At 35.6% G+C, this 23,889-nt stretch overlaps 1 protein-coding gene across 1 annotated transcript; it reads left to right on the forward strand.

Moving 5' to 3' along the window:
* Positions 1-13,038: 13,038 nt before the first annotated feature.
* LOC130053789 (protein NYNRIN-like) lies at positions 13,039-13,803 on the forward strand. The gene has a single exon (XM_056161362.1). It carries the CDS (start codon positions 13,039-13,041, stop codon positions 13,801-13,803), a length of 765 nt encoding a protein of 254 aa, XP_056017337.1.
* The last annotated feature ends 10,086 nt before the right edge of the window (positions 13,804-23,889 follow it).

Here is a 23,889-nt window from a genome sequence, read left to right on the forward strand (position 1 = left end):
GACCACTGATTGATTTAAGCGTGTCAGATTACCTGATGGAGTGAAAAGAAAATAACGGGCGACACGTGTTACCGCGGCTGGACGAGGATTCTTGGGGTTAGTGTGAGGCTGTATCAACAACAAATTGCACTTTGACAAATACTACTGTAGCAAGACTGAAGTTGATATAAAACAAATTTTAAAAGACGAATATCGATTGAGAATGTTGCAATTTTACAAGCTTAAAATAACACATGTGTATTTAAGAGATTACGAGAACGTATATACTATAATAATAAAAATTGATAAAAACTTGTTAAAAGGACAAATTTTAAATGTCAACAGTTTAGAAAAACTGCTTATTTATAGATATGTATAGATTGATTGTGGATATTAGGGAAAACATGGTATAATAAAATAATTGAATGAAATTCCTCTGAAATATAGATTTCTATCATGCACAAAGTTTAATTTGATAAAAATGTTTTTGATTTATCATCGGGTTCGTATTTTGGATCATTCCCCATTTTTTGTTCACCATAAATTCGCTTGAATCACATGTACACAGATTCATAAAACAGTTTAGACGGAAATTTTCACCCTTTTCCCACTTGCAAGGTTGAAGATACATATATACTAATGATAAGATATCTTTTGTTTCGAACTAAAATGGTTAAAGCTACTGTATAGACATGTACATGTATGCTGCGTTTTACAATTAGATAATTATTATCATGAATAAAAATAGGTGCCTTTTAATCAAGCTATTAAACTCTTCATGCAAATCATATAGTTTAACTCGATTGGTTAAAAAAAGGTTTCAAGCTTATTTCCTAGTTATTTCTTTATTCTTCGAGTCGAATATTCCGAAATATTTATGATCACGTGACGCGCAAGCTGAATTATGGCGGACGGCCCACCCACATGCTGTTGGCGGAACTAAAACACAGGGTAGGGTAATCAGCTTTCAACAATAGACGTGGGTAGGGGAATTAAATGTCACGTGTGACATAAAATATTCAAAGGAAATCCTCTTGCCCCGTGATATTTCTAATACATGTACATGTAGCACTTTTTCCTCCTCGTGCGCACTTCCACCATAAACGTCAATCCTTCATAAATATGCATTAGAAAATCATCGTTTTCCCCTAGCATTTATTAGAACAGTACTTCTTTAATACCAGTTAATGATTTGTAGAAATTGTCAAATCTTTCTATTCTATAGTTTATCATTCTGACTAAATTTTGGTCTGGTTTCCAACATCGAAAAAAAAAATACTGATCAAGACAGGCCCAAACCTGTTAGGATTTTTTTGTATTTTTAAAATACAACGATGTAGGACCTCAGCCGTGCACATATTTTGTTCTGTGCCGTAAATCGAAGGTTTTTATAAGTGTTGGATCTATAGCTCTGTGGTCTGACCCAAAATTTCCCCAGAGAACTACAGATCTGCAACTGGGCCAAACCATGATCAGATAAGGACAATCCATGATCAGGACAGGACCGTTAAAAGAGCCAACAATGGACATATCTAGAATATCTTCTCTGCTCTGAGCAAAGTTACGGTTATTATGCACATCTTGTTACATAGGCAATCGAATTTGTCCGTATCACTAGTGTGAGACGACAAGAAAGGGGCCCATGCTTTGAGAGACAGATTATATTGTCTACTTAGCACTATAGCGAGCTAAGACAGCGTCCCAAAAGAGTCGCTCGTGATGCAAACTCTACTGAAAACACGTAAGTAGAAATTAGTCAAAGGAAAACTCTTATCATTTGTAAAAATTGGACTTGTTCAAAAACAGTGAACCATCCCAGTTGTTCAAATAGTGACGAGGAGCAACATCGAATATAATCCTTGCTGCTCGCTTGGGAAAGTTTATGAAAACGGGTTAGCTGTTTCGAGGAAGCAATACCCCATTCTCGAAGGTCATATGTGGATTGGGGGTGGGGGTATGTTATTATTTTACGTCTCATTCGAGAATTGTTCACCCATATTGAGACATCACAAGCTGTAGATGAAGTGCCACAAATGTTGACCTATGCTTGGACATAGCAGTGGGTATTCTTTATCGTGCTAACGCCTTCAGTGATCCGGAACCTCCGTTCTTTCACTTACAATGCCGGGATCGAACAAGGGTTGCAAAGCGAACGTCTCAACCACTAGACTACGGCTGAGCTACCATAAAATGGTATCGCAGTACATGCCTTTGCGTTGACCGCCACTTGAGTGCACGCCTTTACTAGATTTTGACTAACAGCTATATTTGAAGTTAATCGTGTCTCGTTATACCGGTACTAGCGTAGTATTACCGATGGGAAGGAAGCTAGATCGAGCTCAATTTTGTATATTGTCATAAGACATGGATATTGCACGAAATTTACAATATATATCGAAGACCCTGGAATTTATTGTCTGCACAAGAATTTATGTAACAGGTATACTTTTAATTATTTTCACCAAAATCCGTGGATGACATAGACGTGCTGTACTTAGTAAGACAGTTCGCATTCAGTGTTATTAAAATCGTCGTTATTCTTACACAACACATGCTTTAGCCTAATGCATGTACGTCTATATCATAAATATAAACTTTGTCACACAAGCTCCAACAGCTGCATAAGCTTCATTTGAGTGTTGGCGGAAGTAGATAAAATAAATAAAACATAAAACACAAATTATTGGGAATAAAAGGTGCAATTCAGCCATGTTATAATTATATTTTTTTTTTCAAAGTCCAAGAAGCATACGCGTCAGGGCTGATGGTTTTTTACCTTTCCACTTCAAAAAGGCAATACGGCATGTTATCACATAGGGAATCTGTATCTTATGTTTCATGACCCCCAAGTGAACACTTAGTATCCACTTATTCTCAATGCATGGCTATATATTACTGCTATGATCCACAATATTGATACACTAAAATATTTTGGTGTACCATGAGTATCATGTATCATATATTGTCTATTTACTTATGTATACACTAGCTGCAGAACTGTAGCTCTCTGTAAAAATATTGTGACGGAACAGAGAGCTACAGATCCATCCCTTATAAAAACCTTCGATTTACGGCGCACAAAAAGTTGCGCATGGTTGAGGCCTGATATTGTTGTATTCTGGTGTTGTTGTCTCATAAACGTGATATTAAAAAAAATCGTAACATATTTTCCTCCTGTACTTGTGTCCAAACATACCTTCAAATATTCCCTAAAGCCCCATACGACATGAAAACTTACAACTTTTGATGATTTAGTTCGTAGAATTTGTGAAATGCTGACTTTAAACGAGACTGTTGAAATCCCTGCATTTTCAACTTGTTTGTCAGTAGCCTGCTTTTATTTAAAAACTGACCATACGCAGAACAAGTTCTTTCGTATAATGGATAATGCTAAAATGGATTTAAGCAATGGTGAGGGTTCAAAGTCTTCTATAGAAACAAGAAGAAAGAAATATGTCTACATTCTGTATGCGATTAGTCTGCCCGTATGCAGTGTAGACTGACGATCTAGGTAGGGACTGCAATCAGACTTTCTGACAGCTAAGAATAAGGCAACTCTGGGCAGGTGCTATAGATTCATGAAAATTAACGATAGTTTCCTTCTGTCTGCATATATAAATCTTAAAATCAAAATTAAAACAAAATTGGACGATGTACATATGTACACCCGTCGGCAATAGTAGATAATTCTTATCTTATATTTCAAGGTTTTACTTAATTCTCAAAACTTTACTACATGCTTGTTATGGACGGAGAAAACCAGATCTCCGGATGTGTATATGAAGGCTATTTACCCACCCCAAAACATATGGCTAGGTATATAGCGTGATTGGCCAAAATCAAAATTGAAGTTAAAAGTTTGAATTAATTGTCGAGATAAGAAATTATCACACAACTGAAAAATCATCGTGGTTAGGGTATTTTTTAAAAAGTACAGTTTTGGTGGGATTTTTTTTTATTAGTGTAATGAACTTTCAAATGTCTAAAATCAATATAGTTAATTAGTGAGTGGGTTAAATGAATTTGTAATGAAGTGGATGGAAAATGAATTGACACTATTTTCCCTTATCCACGCTGCTCGTCCTATAGTGGCGATATGGTTAGTTTTTCGTGTTGTTGTTTAATAAAACTATCATCTCTTTTTCTCAAAATTGTCCTTTAATTCTTTTAGCCATTGAAAGTATCTACCATGACTATGGTCAATTTATTGAAATAAAATAATTGTTCTGGTACGTTTTCCTCATTAAAGATAAAATTAAGTCATGTTACCGTATAAACTCGAAATAAAACAATCAATCAGGAAAAAAGTCGTCATTAAGATATCTTTATTTTATCTTCTAACAGGACGTGTGCTCGTTAGGGGAATACATTTCACTTTTTGTAACAGATACTGTTCTGTTCTGCTGTCACTCACGAAATATGATAGATTGTGAATTTTTAATGACATGTGATATTACACATTCTAAAACTCTTCAGGCTGGACTCTTTTGAGACTTATTAAAAAATCCACAGCTGAAGTTTTCGATTGACATAATTATTTTAGGGGAAAATATAGTGCTAGAAAACGAAACACGGTATGGTAGTATACGCCATGAAAAAAAATCCATGACTAACGAAAAATGCAGTACCTACAAGATCAAAAATAGTATGCGTTATAACCAAGAGTAGTGGAAAAATATTTGTTCTGGATTTTGACAATCTGCGTTTTGTACATATCTCCAACGAGTAGGTCTTCCGTCCGCGATGCAATATAAACAAAATTTAGATCAAACATTTACTTTTCACAATTTAAAATTACAAACACAACAATTCATAATTATAGTTTTACCCCAAAAAATCGTTTCAGAGATAGAAACAGGAAATTTTTGAAAAATATGCACTTTAGATCCCTTATCCCGTAATTAACCAAACGTCATTTTGATGACGTAGATTGAGAACGTCAATACATACATCTTTGCTTCTATACAAATTCTTCATAGATTTTGAGATATTCATAAATCACTTTTGACTCCTCCTGAACCCTTAAACATAATACCACGAAATAGGTCTAAATACCTACAACTTTTGTTCTACAACGAATAACAAATTCAATATTTTCCAGTTTCGAGATAGTTAGGATATTCAATTTCAGGGGCCGTACCCGTAATTCTTTGAAAGAGTTCGCGAGAAGAGAATCGAAGAATAACATTCTGAGCATTTTTACGCGGTGACGTAGTCCACCTCATTTAGTCAGCGTTCTATTTAAGATGGTTGTTCACCAATATACTACGATTTTCATTTCCTAATTTCTTGAACATTACGATTTTTACAACTCAACGGATAATGGAAGACAACTTCGTTATACTGAAATCTGATAGGAAATTTGCCCCTGTAAATTTTCAAAATGGGGTAGAAAAGTACCAATTTTTGATTTGTTGACTTTTATTTTTGGGCTCTAAAATAGAGTTCATGTGGGATGTAATGATTTCTTCAAAAATAAATGTTTTCTGATCAAGAGAAAAGCTCAGTTTATCAGCATTGTTTTTTGAGTTATTGTATACGTAAATGATAATCAGTAACATTAGGTACGCAATAAAGGTATTCAGTCGATAACCAGTATATGTTTGTGTATTGTTGATCTCCAAGAAGATTGTGTTCCTGCGCTTCTGTCAGGAAAATATGCTTATCAGTTAAACAACTCCTACCAAAAATATAGTACGCTCTAGTGAAGCAAACCAAAGAAGTGCAATATTCCTAAATCACAGCTTAGAATTCCGGAAACTGCAGGAACAGTATAGTTACTGAGATACATGTAGTTTATATCATAGTAATCCGAGATTCCTCTGACTCTTACCCCCGTTTTTATATTTGACATGTGCGGGGGAGAGTCAGAGCGGACTCCATATTGAAAAGTGGGAATTCAACGACACCAGCTGGTGTCGCTGCTTTACCTACCTCTTACAACTTTATTTCGCGGATCTATCTTCCAAGACGTGAGAATTCAGTTATCGGAAGATTATTCTACAAATACATCATGATTAATACGATGCTATCGCCGTTTAAACAACCCTAACACCGACAAATGGAGCATCACTTGAATTAGGTCGCCGCCTCGCCATTTGATTTCTTTGCACATGACGTCAGCACATATAAACACAAAATTCCATCGTTTAAACGGCGATAGCATCGTATTAATCATGATGTATTTGTAGAATAATCTTCCGATAACTGAATTCTCACGTCTTGGAAGATAGATCCGCGAAATAAAGTTGTAAGAGGTAGGTAAAGCAGCGACACCAGCTGGTGTCGCTGAATTCCCACTTTTCAATATGGAGTCCGCTCTGACTCTCCCCCGCACATGTCAAATATAAAAGCGGGGGTAAGAGTCAGAGGAATCTCGGATTAATATCATAGCTACTGCATGATACATCGCTATACTTCACACTGCGCTGTACATTGTTTAAAATTATAATCTACGCCATAAATCGCTAATACTTCGAGAAAATTTTCGAACTTACCGTCATTTATCGAAGATATTTTACTTTCCTTTCGATTTTTCTAATAGTAAAAAAGAATTTGGCGAAAAAATTAAACAGGATATATATAGAGATCATTTCAATGACGTGTAAAATGTTGTACAGTATTGACCAAATTGAAGTAGGTCACGTCCGTGCAGTTTTTATATCAAATGATCTAGACCATTTCATTTGTATGACACGTTTCTTATCTATGTATATTTCTCGATAAAATCTTAACGACGACAAATACCAGTAGTCTTACCAAACACACTTCCTAAAATACCAGTAGTCTTACCAAACACACCTAAAATACCTATAAACCATATTTTTCATTGATTTCATTTTTGGCAATTTAGATAATTTCTACTGATGACCAGATCATTATGTTTTGTTTTTAAAGGAGGGACTCTTCAACGTTTCCTCAGATACCAACTAGTTATAATGAGATAGCGAATATACATAGCATCATTATCTTTGTGACGTCACTTCATTTCAGTACTTTGAGTGTTCTTTACCGCTTTACAGCAGGTATTTTGTTTCAGAGATTGAAAGCATCAAATTTTCGTATTTTTCTCTTTTTCAATTTCTGTACTTTTGATTCTTTTCTTTTTTTCAGCCACTGTTCACTAATATAACACAAAATTGAAAAGAATTGAGATTCATTCATCTATGACAATCGCGAAAGCACGTATGGCTGTTTACTAAACCAGTCAAACCAAGCATTTTAAGAGTATGCATAGCAATACATAGTCCCCTACCGGTCGCAAAAATTCTTGGTCTGCAACAATATTCAAAGTTTATTATGTAGGTTATGGTAAAGGGGAAAATTGGGGACTAGAATAGGAATGGTTGGAAATCAACTACTATTCAAGTAGAGACTAGACCAAGAAAAAAGACAAATTTATAATTAGGTTTAGGACTTTCACCTAGTCAATGAACTGTGAAATGTAGGTGATAATGAATAATTTAGCTACATTGTTGTATTACTATGCTAGATGTTTTAGTGAGTGTAGTACTCTTGTCTACAGAAATAAGAAACTTGGATGTAAACTGATAATTCATGCTATTTTTCTAAGTTCAAGGGCCATAACTTAGTGAAAAATCAACGGACCAAGACGTAATTCGAACTTCATCTGTAACTTGTTATGGCAAAGCAATGTATCAAATATAAAATGAATATCTACAAGAACAGAGGAACAAAGTACGGAAAACTGATTTACCAGACAGACAGACATACGGACGGACGGACAGACGGACGGACGGACAGAGTGCAAACCTAAAGTTCCCTTCGACTTTGTCGGTAGGGGACTAATTACCTTCCTTAAAAACTAGAAGAATGCGTACAATAGCATTAGAAACTAAAAATCACCCACATTACTAGTCCGCTCTGTCTTCCTGAGGAATACTACACAGAGAAATTTGATATGGATGACAAGTGGACGATATGTACAGTAATATTTTGAAATTGGAAACTTTCAGATTTACTTTATTTTGTAAAAAATCGCAGTTTTGATAGAGAGTAATCTGAAAAAAATATATCAAAACCCCATCTGGACTCGAAGCCGCGATGTACAATTCAGCAGTCGACACCCTAATCGAATAAGCTATTCAGGAAGTCAATTAAAACTAAAAGGAATAGACATATATCGCTGATATTTATATTTTCATACATGTTTTAAAGGAAGTCAGCCATTATGACAATGTAATATAACCCCTTAAAAACAATTCCTACAATTTTAAATATACCAATACAGCAGAAGTACTAAGAACAACTAGGTATGGAACTAAATCTTTCAGGTATGAGTGTGAATATAGTGCGGGGAATTGTAAATGTAGCTCCTGCAGACTCCAGACTTTCCTGCCTCGATCTTAACTGCTTTCCTCTTTGTTGAAATATATTGTCCCAAAAATGCTTCATACCAAACTTGAAAGAATTGAGAGGGTATTTAATTATCAAGAAGTTAAAAATGTTCAAGTATTAATGCACACATTTAATCACTTTGACAAGTTTGGCTCCACCCTGGTACCAAACTCCCTACTCTTGGAATCATGCTCCTTCTAAATATCTAAATATTTAGCTTCAATTTGAGTTTCAATAGCATTAAAGGCACATAAATACAATATGCCAAATTTTGCGCCGCCCTCGAGTCAGAATCTCTAACCTGGGGACCATGGAATTTACAATTTAAGTAGAGGTCCTCTTGCTCAACGTGACTATACAGTTAGTTTTCTTATACTTGTTGCAGAGGAGTTTTAAAAAAAAAATTGGTCAATATTTGTCAGTTTGTCAGTTTTGGCCCAATACGTCTCAAAAATGCTTCATACCAAATATCTAAAAAGCACTTTATGTAATTGCTAGTATCCTATTTTATGTATCCTCCGAGTCTGATTCTGAATTTCCATGAGCCAGAGGCTCATTGGATATCATATACATAAATACAATGATACAAACAAACAAAAATGGCATCGTGGAGAGTGAGTAGACAACAATGTTACAACGTTATACAATTTAGACTAAACAAATGTTATCACACCGTAATTATGAAAGTTTCGTAGCTTAGTTGCATACTGTCAAAAATTTCAAAAATTAATAAGATCTTTAGTATTTTTAACACTGAGTAGTTTAATCAGTTTGATAACAGTTTTGTTTAATAGAATTTCTTAACATATTTTTTTTCTCGAGTCATCATACAGAGGGCATTTTAAGATAAAGTGGAACTCATCCTCTACATCATTTAGCTCAAAAACAGTACATAACCGTCGTTCTCTGACTATATTATTATGTCTTCCAACTTCAACATTCAGTTTATGAGATGAAGTTCTAAAGCGAGTAATAAAAGATTTGTCGGAGAGTGAGCGCCCCATTTCGAAATATTCATGATCACGTGACGTATCACGCGGAATTTCAAAAATCAACAATTATACATGTAGAAGTAAAAGCATGGACAGCCTTCAAACTGTTGACGGGACACATTCAGCAATGAAAGACAGTCAGACGGAAACGGGGTAGAAAGAAACACATTAAGCAATGGAGAGGAGTTAAATTTCATGTTTAACATGAAATCACCATTCAGTACGACTACATCCTGTAAACCTCGCATGTTGTTTCTAATAACATTTTTCTTGCACGCTTGCGCACATCCATCATAAACGTCATTCCTTTATAAATATGCATTAGAAAATAATCGTTTTCTCCTTACAATAGACCAGTATTCCTTTAATATCGGTATATGATTTGTCGAAATTGTCAAATTTATTATTTTTCATTGTTTATCATACTGACAAAATATTGGTCTGGTTTTTAACATCGAACAAAAGACTGTTTAATACGGCACATATATTTTAACGGACGACACACGACGACGGACGCAGACCAATGCCAATAGGCAATGTTCTTTAAACTTTTTTCTGATATATTTCATTTTTACAATTAAAATATTGTTCTGTGAGGATGCAGGGTAGAATAGGTCCTCGGTACCCCTTACTTGTCGTAAGAGGCGACTAAATGTGGCGGTACTTCGGATGAGACTGCAAAAACAGAGGCTCCGTATCACAGCAGGTGTGGCACGATATAGATGCCTCCCTGCTCAAAAGTCATAAGCGCCGAGCATACATGTAGGCTTGACTTTTGCAGCCCTTCACCGGCAATGGTGGCGTCTCCATATGAGTGAAAAATTCTCAAGAGGGACGTTAAACAGAATAAAACCAACAACCAAATAAAATTTGTAACATGACTACTTACTCCGAAACCTTTCTGTATTGGAGGTTGTGCCAAAAAAGGGTCTCTCACAGCGAAGCGAGCTCGATTATTCTTAAGTTCCCCAATATGGTCGACAGACTGATAGATACAGGGGTGAACCTGATTGACTTTGCGTTGTCAGTTGGAAGCGGTAGACCTTAATGATAATTATAATGTGCACTTCAGATTAGCCTAATACAACTGTTGAACGTCGAAGTTCAAAATCTATTTTCTGAAATATTTCTAGTTAATGGTGTGTTTTTGGGTTGTTGTTTTTTTAAATACTACATGTATATAAATTCTTTAGAACAATTTAATTGAAATATAATTTTTTCTAGAATTATTCACCATGTGTTCTTGGTCCACACTCTCAACTCTTTGGACAAAAATAACCTGACGATTTTAACCATGAAATATCCATATGTTCTCACAGGCGGATTTAACAGAGCGGGGTGGGGGTGGGGGCTAAATTTTTCAAAGTTTAATGCAATTATATGTCCTTTATCAAACTAGAATTTAATTCACAATTTTTATGGAGTACCTTTTTATAAATAATGTACATCGATTGATCAAAATATCACGTTAAAAAAAGAATATCATAAAAAAAACAAGTTACTTATTTTTAATCTCATCATTTATGCGTCGCTTTTGGTTTCAATTGGACTTGTCCGGTTAAAAATGCAGCAGGAAATAAAGCTACATTCTAAAAGTACCAGGTGAGCCTCAAAAGATCTTAAATTAACAAATACTAGAGCATGTATATCAAGAGAGTTAAAGAAAATATTAATACTGACGAAAGACGTACATAATAAAGTACCAGTTTACATAAAAGCTCACTATTCCGACTCTCCAAGGCTAATGGCTCGTAGAAAATGTATCAGCACTAACCTGTCTTGCTAATAAACACAAGATTAATAGATTGCTTGGATTTGGAAAAAAAAACCTGCGGTGGAGTTTTTCTACATTTGAGTATATTCGGATTTCAATACAATATTTATCTTGGACACAGACGCAAGCACTTTGCTATTGGCACAGTATTGTCACAGGTTCAAGATTGTATAGAACGGCCTATTGCGTTTGCCAGTAGGAGTTTAACAAAATCGGAGTAAAATATTGCGTCACGAGAAAAAGAATTATTGAGTGCAGTTTATTTTGGGAAATATTTTAAGCACTACCTGTACGGTAAACTGGTACTCTGTTGACCTCGCTTCTCTCGTGCACAACAGGTAATAGCCTAGGTCACGCAAGCCGTTTGACTTCCCACTCAAACGCCTTGGAGCGTTCTATTTAAAAATATTACACCGCGAGGGGGCGCAATCGAAAAACGAAAATGGGACACCGAAGAAAACAAAGAGCACAGCTGTTGTTTCATATGTCAGTTTATGTGTCGCTTGTTCTAAACAAAGCAAACGTTGTGTTTTTGCAAGTTCGAAACTTGGTCCTTCATTAGAGAAACCAGTGACGATATGACCAGAGTTATGCTGACTTCACGAGAACTAGTATTACTATACAGGTCTTCTTCAAACATTAATTGCGGTAGAATCGCACACAATAGCGATTTCCCATAGCCTGTTGGTAATACTGCCAACACGTCTGACCTATTTGCTAATTTAAGTAAACACTCTTTCTGTAAAGGTTTCAGCGAGAATTCGATTTTTAAATCTGATAAAACTTTGTTTATCTTCTGTTCGACTGCGTCCGTCATCGTTATGCATCAACCAATCAGCTGCTTTATCAGAATTCGGATAAGCCTCGTTATGGAGTGTAAATGTTTATCGTAGAATGCTTCTAGACGTTTGTCTCGTAGAACATTGCATTGACAAACGTGTAGGTGACCTAGACTAAACAGGTAAGCGCCAATTTTTGACAGCCATGATTTTGGGCTGTACATCGTTATCTCACGCTTTTAACGAGAGTTCACTTCAAAATAACAACGACACTAGCGATGACATCACAGTCGACTACATTACGTTACGAATATAGATGGTGAAGTATGAAGCGCGAGATTCGAGAAAGCCACAACGGCGCTATCCAATCTAATTAAAATCAGACTTCTTAGATCCGCGCATTATACTCAGCGCAAAAGTATACGACGCGGATTTAGGAAGTCTGAATTTAATTAGAGTGCGGCACTACCATTCGGAATCTCTCCAGTGCGACATGAAAATCAATTGACCAATGAAATCGACTAATGTGGGCTAATCAAAGTACCGCTTACCCGTTGTTTGTGTGTAGCACCAATCAACGGGGAACCAGTTTACCTGCATGGTCGCCAATTCACATTGCGTACAGATCACAGCTCGCTGAGATGGCTAGTGAACTTTAAAAATCTCGAAGGTCAACTCGCCCGATGGATGGATGTTTTATCAACATTTGATTTCACCATTGAACATCACTCAGACATGTTGCATGGAAATGCAGACAGTCTTACAACACAACCTTGTAAACAATGTAAAGTGGACTATTGTACATCGACCATGTCAATATCTGCCATGCGAATATGGAGGACCAGTTGATCCGGACGAAACCTTTGAAATGTCTCCAGAATGACGACAACGACAGGCTTGTCATTGATAATGATGTCTTGCACAGGAAATGGACTTCGTTACGGGGAAATATGTCCTACAAGCTATTGTTCCCAACAGCGAACGAAGAAATGTACTAAAACATTATCATGATTGTAGAACAACGGGCCATTTTAGTATACATAAAACGTTGGCTCGGGATTGTCAGTCCTATTAATGGTCTGGTCTGCAAAGAGATGTACCCTCTTACATTTCTGGTTGTGAAGCATACACTAGGCGGAAAGCAAACAAAGCTCCTATGAAGTTAGTATACTCTGGTTATCCACTAGAGAGAATCGTCTCTGACATACTAGAGAGAGTCGTCTCTGACATACTAGAGAGAATCGTCTCTGACATACTAGAGAGAATCGTCTCTGACATACTAGAGAGAATCGTCTCTGACATACTTGGAGAGCTACCTCTGACAACTAATGGAAACAGATACGTTCTAGTTGTTGCAGACTATTTCACAAAGTGCACAGAATGTTTTGCAATACCTAATATGGAAGTGTCAAGGGTTGCTGCAAAGATTGTCGAGGAGGTGATTGCTAGGTTTGGAGTACCAGCAGTAGTACACTCAGATCAAGGCCCGCAGTATGAAAATACTCCTCCATATCATCCCCAGTCTGATGGGATGGTTAAGTGTTTTAATAGAAAACTTACAACAATGCTCTGTGCTTTTGTGAGCGATCATCATACAGACTGGGATGTGCATTTGCCTTTCATTGTGATGGCCTACCGAAGTTCTGTACATGAAACAGGCATAACACCCAACATGATGATGTTTGGAAGGGAAGTGGCTACTCCTTTAGATCTCCAATATGAGATGTCATCTCAAATAAAAGAGACGCCCAGCAATAAATGGGTATGGGGATTCCAAGAAGGTCTTGAAAATGCACATGCATTTGTTAGGAATAAGATGAACCAGTCAATGATTAGACAAGAACACTACTATGACTGCAAAAGTTTGATTATGGTGACGAAGTGTATGTTTATTTCCCAAGAAGGAAACCTGGGACATTAGCAAAATTAACAATCTTCTGGCAGGGGTCCTGCATAGTTGTTAAAATATATCAGATTGGACATACTTAGTGAATTGTGGTTCAGATCAAGTAATGCATGTAGACCGGATGCGCGAAAAGTGCAAACAAGTTTTATCTGTTGAACATGATGGCATATTTAATGGTGAAGTTAGGATAGAAACATCTGATGTTGATCATAATACACGTGATGTTGATATTTGTTCTGAAACCAAACCTTCAGATGAAAGGTGAAGATAACGAACAGTGATCAATTTCATAACTCCTTCAAGCAATACAAAATAGATAGTTGGGCAAACACGGACCCCTGAACACACCAGAGGTGGGATCGGGTGCCTAGGAGGAGTAAGCATCCCCTGTCGACCGGTCACACCCGCCGTGAACCCTATATCCTGATCAGGTAAACGGAGTTATCCGTAGTCAAAATCAGTGTGCCAAGAACGGCCTAACAATAGGTATGAAACACGTCAGACAGCATTTGACCCAATGCTCGTCCAAGTAAGTCTTGCAAGCCACCTATCTGGCTGAATGATTATGAAAAAGTACATTCCTATACTGTATATTTTGCAGACGGCAAAAACAAAAGTAACTCCATGACAAAGTCGTAAATGTCCAATGTGTACATATGTAGCAAGAGCCGAAGATGATTACAGGAAACGCGAGTTGAAATGTGCTATGCGAACCTTCACTTGTACTTACTGCAATTACAACAGTAGCAAGGAAATCAATGTAAAGAGGCACGAAATAAGAAGTGATCCTGGTATGACGGAAGAGCCCATCAAACTAGACGGAAACGAGGTAATGCCAAAGAATTAATTCCATGCAGAAGTAAATCTGTGGAAGTGCAAGATGCGGAGCAGTCTGAGGAAGAGTGGTTGAAATAGGAATATGGATATGTAATTGGTAATTTCTCAACTGACAGTGGCGACAATAGTGAGGATGACACGAAAGATGACCAAACCAGGCAAGAAAAAAGTGCCATTAAAGATCAGTTATTGGAGGATATAGGCATTTGGAAATGAGGAAGCCGATTGTGAATGTCGCAAGAGGAAGCTATCCATGGTTGATGGTGTTCAGACAGAAGTCAGTAAGAGGGTTGTCGTAACCAAACAAACTAAGCGGTTTCGTGAGGGTGGCATTGATGTTGAAGAGATGAGGGAAGAGAAAGTTGAATTAACAAATTTTGTTGACTTAGGAAGAGAGAGAATTCAGTACTTATTCATTTTACTTATTGATCATACACGCGGGACGCATGTCATCATAGGCATGGGTAGTGTAATGATTCCGGAGTTTTGAGGTCTTATCAAATGGATTCTTTTATTAGCCAATATCTAATTAGGGCCCCGCATGAAATGCGGGAAGCCCTTTAGTAATCATATTCTCCGTCTGTCCGTCCGTCCGTCTTACCGTCTGTCCGTAAACACTTTCTTTGTGACACGATAACTCAAACAGTTTTTATCATACAGTTTTCAAATTTTGTAGAGAAATAATTTACAATAAGAGGAAGAAGCCTAAAGATTTTGGGGTCATTTCACTTTGTCTGTATGGCATAATATTTGTTATTAAGAACACTTTGTGACACAATAACTCAAAAAGTTTTCATTGTACAGTTTTCAAATTTTGTACAGAAATACTTTACAATAAGAGGAAGACACCTATATATTTTGGAGTCATGTCACTTTGTCTGTCTGTTTGTATGTCATCATCTTTCTTATCATGACCGTATCTATTTACCACTCTAGGGGAGATAATTCAATTTGAATTATGATATGCATTGTATTGATATAGAAAACTTACACAAGAAATAACTCTACAACATTGTGTATGTGTATATTTTTGTTTTGTTTTTTTAAATGTGATATAAAAATGCTTAATGTTACATGTATATTGAACTAACACGTCCCAAGAGGTTAGAGCGTTCGCCCCGCATGCGGAAGGCCGGGGTTCGAATCTCGCCCGCGATAAAAAAGGTAGTAAAAGTTCCATCGCCAAACACTCGGCATCAGGTATGAATGTTACGGGTCCTCTGAGATGACCTTAAAAACGGATGACCCGTGTCACAGTCGGTGTGGCACGCTAAAGAACCCTCACTGCTCAATGACCGTAAGCGCCGAGCATAGGCCTAAATTTGAAGATCAGTAAAGTTGGCTACTAGTAACCAGCTACTAGTAATTGGCTACTTAAAAAGAGAAAAGTTGGCTACTAGTAGCCAGCTACTTGAACCAGGAAAAGTTAGCTACTAGTAGCCAGTTACTAGTAGCCAGCTACTAAAGGTAAGAAAAGTTAGCTACTCGTAACCAGCTACTACAAAATATGAAAGTTATAATTACTGATAGCTCGCTACCAGATAAAGGTTAATGAGTTTGAAAATTAATATCTATCAGATTTATTTCTAAAGAGGACGAGGAGTCGTATGAAATTTCATGCTCAATTATCCCCAATTACATAACGTTGCAATGCAAAATACGAATAAACTTTTTCAACTGAGTGTTTACTTTAAAAGTGATACGGATTGAATTCAGACCTTCAATCATTTGATATACCATCCATTTTGAGATATCTGCTACTTTTACAATTTGATTCGAGTTACCCTGAAATTTCAACATAAGTGTGAATACCGTAAGAAACTTTATGTTTGTATTAGATATCTGACGAATTTACGACTATACATATGGCAAGAAGTGATAGATGGTGTTTTGGTACGCCACGAATTTTCAGATATCGCTCTTTAGGAAATCAGTTACTTATACATTTTGATTATCGGTGCAATGAAATTTCAAGATCCGTGTGAATACCATAAGGAACTCCGTGTTTATATCATATATTTAACTAACTTACAACGATACGTATGGCGAGTAGTGATATTGGGTATCGTGATATGTCATCAATTTTCAGATATCACGCTTAAGGAAGTCAGCTACATATACCTTTTGATGGCAGGTAAACTGAAATTTCAAGTTTTTCGCAAATATCTTAAGGAACTCTGAGTTTGTATTAGATATCTGACTAATTTACAATTATCAAAGTGAAGAAGAGTGATATTAGGTATCTTGATATGCCATCAATTTTCAGATATCACGCTTAAGGAAGTCAGCTACTTAAACCTTTTGATTGTAGGTAACCTGAAAATTAAAGTTTTATACCAATATTTTAAGGACCTCTGAGTTTGTATTATATATCTGACTAATTTACAATTATCAAAGTGAAGAAGAGTGATATTAGATATCTTGACATGCCATAAGTTTCCATATATCACGCTTAAGGAAGTCAGCTACTTATACTTTTTGATTCCTGGTAACCTGAAATTTCAAGTTTTTCATAAATATCTTAAAGAACTCTGTGTTTGTATTAGATATCTGACTAGTTTACAACTATCCATGTGAAGTGGAGTGGTACTAGGTATCTTGATATTCCATCAATTTTCAGATATCACCCTTAAGGAAGTCAGCTACTTATACCTTTTGATTGCAGGTAACCTGAAAATTAAAGGTTTTAGAAAATATTTTAAGGAACTCCGTCTTTGTTTTGAACATCTGGTTAATTTACCAATGCACATATGACAAAATCTGATATTAGGTATCTTGATATGCCATCATTTTTTAGATATCACGCTTAAGGAAGTCAGCTACTTATACTTTTTGATTCCAAGTAACCTGAAATTTCAAGTTTTTCATAATTATCTTAAAGAACTCTGTATTTGTATTAGATATCTGACTAATTTACAACTATCTACGTGAAGAAGCATGATATTAGGTATCTTGATATGCCATCAATTTTCGGATACCATACTTAACGAAGTCAGCTACTTATACCTTTTGATTCCAGGTAACCTGAAATTTCAAGTTTTTCATAAATATCTTAAAGAACTCCTTGTTTGTATTAGATATCTGACTAATTTACAACTATCCATGTGAAGGGGAATGGTATTAGGTATCTTGATATGCCATCAATTTTCAGATATCACCCTTAAGGAAGTCAGCTACTTAAACCTTTTGCTTGCAAGTAACATGAAATTTCCAGTTTTCTACCAATATTTTAAGGACCTCTGAGTTTGTATTAGATATCTGACTAATGTACAATTATCAAAGTCAAGAAGAGTGATATTAGATATCTTGACATGCCATAAGTTTCGAGATATCACGCTTAAGGAAGTCAGCTACTTATACTTTTTGATTCCTGGTAACCTGAAATTTCAAGTTTTTCATAAATATCTTAAAGAACTCTGTGTTTGTATTAGATATCTGACTAGTTTACAACTATCCATGTGAAGTGGAGTGGTACTAGGTATCTTGATATGCCATCAATTTTCAGATATCATACTTAACGAAGTCAGCTACTTATACCTTTTGATTCCAGGTAACATGAAATTTCAAGTTTTTCATAAATTAAAGAACTCCTTGTTTGTATTAGATATCTGACTAATTTACAACTATCCATGTTAAGTGGAGTGGTATTAGGTATCTTGGTATGCCATCAATTTTCAGATATCACCCTTAAGGAAGTCAGCTACTTATACCTTTTGATTGCAGGTAACCTGAAAATTAAAGTTTTTAGAAAATATTTTAAATATCTGGTTAATTTACCAATGCACATATGACAAAATCTGATATTAGGTATCTTGATATGTCATAAATTTTTAAATATCACGCTTAAGGAAGTCGGCTACTTATACCTTTTGATTCCAGGTAACCTGAAATTTCAAGTTATTCATAATTATCTTAAAGAACTCTGTATTTGTATTAGATATCTGACTAATTTACAACTATCTACGTGAAGAAGTATGATATTAGGTATCTTGATATGCCATCAATTTTCGAGTATCATACTTAACGAAGTCAGCTATTTATACCTTTTGATTCCAGGTAACATGAAATTTCAAGTTTTTCATAAATATCTTAAAGAACTCCTTGTTTGTATTAGATATCTGACTAATTTACAACTATCCATGTGAAGTGAATGGTATTAGGTATCTTGATATGCCATCAATTTTCAGATATCACCCTTTAGGAAGTAAGCTACTTGTACCTTTTGATTCCAGGTAACATGAGATTTCCAGTTTTCTACCAATATTTTAAGGATCTCTGAGTTTGTATTAGATATCTGACTAATTTACAACTATCCATGTGAAGGGGAATGGTATTAGGTATCTTGATATGCCATCAATTTTCAGATATCACCCTTAAGGAAGTCAGCTCCTTATACCTTTTGATTCCAGGTAACCTGAAATTTCAAGTTTTCTACCAATATTTTAAGGAACTCTGAGTTTGTATTAGATATCTGACTAATTTACAATTATCAAAGTGAATAAGAGTGATATTAGGTATCTTGACATGCCATAAATTTACAGATATCACGCTTAAGGAAGTCAGTTACTTATACCTTTTGATTCCTGGTAACCTGAAATTTCAAGTTTTTCATAGATATCTTAAAGAACTCCTTGTCTTGTTTCTATTAGATATCTGACTAATATTAAGTTTTCCGTACACATCTTAAGGAATTCTGCGTTTGTATTAGATATATCATTAATTTACCATCTCACATATGACAAGGAGTGATAATACGTATCTTATTATGCCATTAATTTTCAGATATCACGCTTAAGGAAGTCAGCTACTTATACCTTTTGATTCCAGGTAACCTGAAATTTCACGTTTTTCATAAATATCTTAAGGAACTCTGTGTTTGTATTAGATATCTGACTAATTTACAAATATCCACGTGCAGAGGAATATTAGGTATATTGATATGCCATCAATTTTCAGATATCAACCAAAAGGAAGTCAGCTACTTATACCTTTTGATTCCGTGTAGCCTAAAATTTCAGGCTTTTCGCAAATATCTTAAGGAACTCTGTCTTTGTATTATAAATCTCATTAATTTACCATCTTACATACGACAAGGAGTGAGATTAAGTATCTTAATATGTCACCAATTTTCAGATATCACGCTTAAGGAAGTCAGCTACTTATACCTATTGATTCCAAGAAGCATAAAATTTAAAGGTTTTAGCAAATATTATACGGAAGTCTGTGTTTGTATTAGATATCATATTAATATACCAGTGCACATATCACAAGGAGTTATATTAGGTATCTTGATATGCCATCAATTTTGAGATATCACGATTAAGGAAGTCAGCTACTTATACCTTTAGTTTGCAAGTAACCTAAAATTTCAAGTTTTTCGTTAATATCTTTAGGAACTCTGCGTTTGTATTCGATATCTGACTAAGTTCCAACTATCCACGTGAAGAGGAGTGATATTAGGGATCTTGATATGCCATCAATTTTCAGATATCACCCTTTAGGAAGTCAGCTACTTATACCTTTTGATTGCTAGACACCTGAAATTTCAACTTTTTCATAAATATCTCAAGTAATTCTGCTTTTGTATTAGATATCTGACTAACTTGCAACTATCCACATGAAGAGGAGTGATATTAGGTATCTTGATATACAATTAATTTTCAGATATCACCCTTAAGGAAGTCAGCTACTTATACTTTTTGATTCTAAGTAACCTGAAATTTGAAGTTTTCCGTAAATATCTTGAGAAACTCTGCATTTGTATTAGATATCTGACTAACTTACAACCATCCACGTGAAGATGAGTGATAGTAGGTATCTTGATACCTATTATCATACCTCTTCACGTGGATAGTAGTTTACTAGTCAGATATCTAACAGAAACACAGAGTTCCTTAAGCTATATACAAAACACTTTAAATTTCAGGATGTCTGGAATCAAAAGGTATAAGTAGTTGACTTCGTCGAACGTGATATCTGAAAATTGATTGCATATCAAGACACTTCATATAAAGCCCTATAATATCGGCAAAGATAAATTAGTCAGATATCTTATATATCTATCTGAAAATTGATGGTATATCAAGATACCTAATATCACTCCACTTCACATGGATAGTTGTAAATTAGTCAGATATCTAATATAAACAAGGAGTTCCTTAAAATATTGGTAGAAAACTTGAAATTTCATGTTACTTGCAATCAGAAGGTATAAGTAGCTGACTTCCTTAAGGGTGATATCTGAAAATTGATGGCATATCAAGATACCTAATACCACTCCACTTCACATGGATAGTTGTAAACAAGTCAGATATCTAATACAAACAAGGAGTTCTTTAAGATATTTATGAAAAACTTGAAATTTCAGGTTACCAGGAATCAAAAGGTTTAAGTAGCTGACTTCCTTAAGCGTGATATCTGGAAACTTATGGCATGTCAAGATACCTAATATCACTCTTCTTCACTTTGATAATTGTAAATTAGTCAGATATCTAATACAAACTCAGAGTTCCTTAAGATATTTGCGAAGAACTTGAAATTTCAGTTTACCTGCCATCAAAAGGTATATGTAGCTGACTTCCTTAAGCGTGATATCTGTAAATTGATGACATATCACGATACCCAATATCACTACTCGCCATACGTATCGTTGTAAGTTAGTTAAATATATGATATAAACACGGAGTTCCTTATGGTATTCACACGGATCTTGAAATTTCATTGCACCGATAATCAAAATGTATAAGTAACTGATTTCCTAAAGAGCGATATCTGAAAATTCGTGGCGTACCAAAACACCATCTATCACTTCTTGCCATATGTTTAGTCGTAAATTCGTCAGATATCTAATACAAACATAAAGTCAAACAAAGTTTCTCACTTATGTTGAAATTTCAGGGTAACTCGAATCAAATTGTAAAAGTAGCAGATATCTCAAAATGGATGGTATATCAAATGATTGAAGGTCTGAATTCAATCCGTATCACTTTTAAAGTAAACACTCAGTTGAAAAAGTTTATTCGTATTTTGCATTGCAACGTTATGTAATTGGGGATAATTGAGCATGAAATTTCATACGACTCCTCGTCCTCTTTAGAAATAGATCTGATAGATAATAATTTTCAAACTCATTAACCTTTATCTGGTAGCGAGCTATCAGTAATTATAACTTTCATATTTTGTAGTAGCTGGCTACGAGTAGCTAACTTTTCTTACTTTTAGTAGCTGGCTACTAGTAACTGGCTACTAGTAGCTAACTTTTCCTGGTTCAAGTAGCTGGCTACTAGTAGCCAACTTTTCTTTTTTTAAGTAGCCAGTTACTAGTAGCTGGTTACTAGTAGCCAACTTTACCGATCTCCAACTTTTCTCTTTTTAAGTAGCCAATTACTAGTAGCTGGTTACTAGTAGCCAACTTTACCGATCTTAAATTTGAAGCCCTTCACCGGTCTTGGTGACGTCTCCATGTGAGTGAAAAATTCTCGAACTAAACGTTAAGCAAGATACAATCAATCATTCCCAGGCTAATTAGAAGTAAAATTTATTATATCCGGTTGCAAAGTGAAACTGCTTCAAGAAATTTAATTATGTAGTAATTGCACGTTACACATTAGAGAACTGTTCTTTTTAATAAAGAACTTCACAAAATAGATACAAAATGAGTGTACCTTATTCATTACTGTTACCGAGCTTTCGTCGGTGAAAATCTCGAAATGGCGTAAGGTCCACATTTTCTACGTGAGTATTTTGATATTTGCTTATGAATTGTTTTAGCACATACATGGTATGTCTCGGCTAGGAATAATGGAAACTTTCTCACCTATATATGTAAAGACATATTCTATAGATTTCTATTTTTAAAAATTTAGAACACTTTTATCAAATGACAATGTGTTTGAAAACGCTTAAAGCCCCGATGTCAGAATTCCCTTTTCCAAGACATCAGTATGTCAAATTCATAATCCTTTTCGAATAGGATGTACCAAAATTTTGTACCAGTTATCCATTTTGAATCCCCTATTACAATGGGATTTAGTTGCACTTTTTTGTGTTTGAGTGGATTAGTGTGTGTCAAGCAGAAGTAATTTTTTGCATCAGTCTCTCATAAATATGATTTCACAAATTTGCATTCCAATGTTTCTTTGAATATTATCAATTCTAACATATATACCAGCCCCAAACATTGCTATATCAAATACAGATGACATTTTCCTCTAATAACCCTCAACGGGGCCCTTGCTGACTGTGTCAGTTTTCTAGTTTCACGTGATAAAAGGGTATAAATACCGAGCATCAGCAATCGTCCGTGTTATTGTTGATAGCGTTCAGCCGAGGGAAGAAGACAAAGAATACAGTGTATAAGTTTTATGAATTAAATAAAGTATAATTCCTCGCCCGTTCATCGGTTTAGAGAGATAATTCCGAAGACAATTTCGGATTGACATATTTACAAGGCCTGTCACGGAGAGGCTGACCTCAGTTGAGAGGCTGGCCATAGTTAACGTCTGTATTGGCTGAACAGACCGTCGTCCAGGCTGCTGTGCCCACTGTCCGTCCTGAATAAGGCAATCTACAGTGAGTGCAGTGGTCTAAGGGCTATCGCATATATTGTCCATCCTAGACAGGCAGCACACAGTATATGTGGTAATCCAAGGGCGACAGGGCTCAGTGTTCCATATAAGAATTAAGACCTCGCAATAAATTGAATAATGTAGTGATTGTTAAATATTTGATTACAACCTAGGTAAGATTAAGCAGTGTCTGTAAACTTTTCCAGGTCACTGAAATTGTTCACCCCAAACCCTGGATCAGGTACGAATCTAAAGTATAGTTAGTACTTCGGCAAATACGTTACAAAATTTTACAATTTTAGAATTGTGCACAGTAACGTGTGACGTCACGTACAGAAAGCGGAATAACTCCACCAAGTCTCTGGTATAAATAAGAACCATGTAATGAATATAATAATGTTCCAATTACTGCATACACCCCAAATCATTACTAGTATTACATTGTATATTAAGCAGTAAGGCCAGTCAGCAAACGAAATATCAACGCAACGCATCTTTTCCAATTAAGCTAAGCCCAACCGGGAAATGCACTTGCAGCTTGCTTGCCTTGAATATATTCAAATATTGACGACAATCCATTTTCCGCCACCGAGGCAAATTGAGGGCCTTACCTAGAGCCATAAAAACAACACCACTAAAGTATCGAAATATAAGCCAACTGGGCAAGGTTCAGTCACCTAGGCCAAACGCCCGCCAG

The sequence above is a fragment of the Ostrea edulis genome, chromosome 4 (assembly GCF_947568905.1).
Source record: "Ostrea edulis chromosome 4, xbOstEdul1.1, whole genome shotgun sequence".
Taxonomy (NCBI): Eukaryota; Metazoa; Mollusca; class Bivalvia; order Ostreida; family Ostreidae; genus Ostrea; species Ostrea edulis.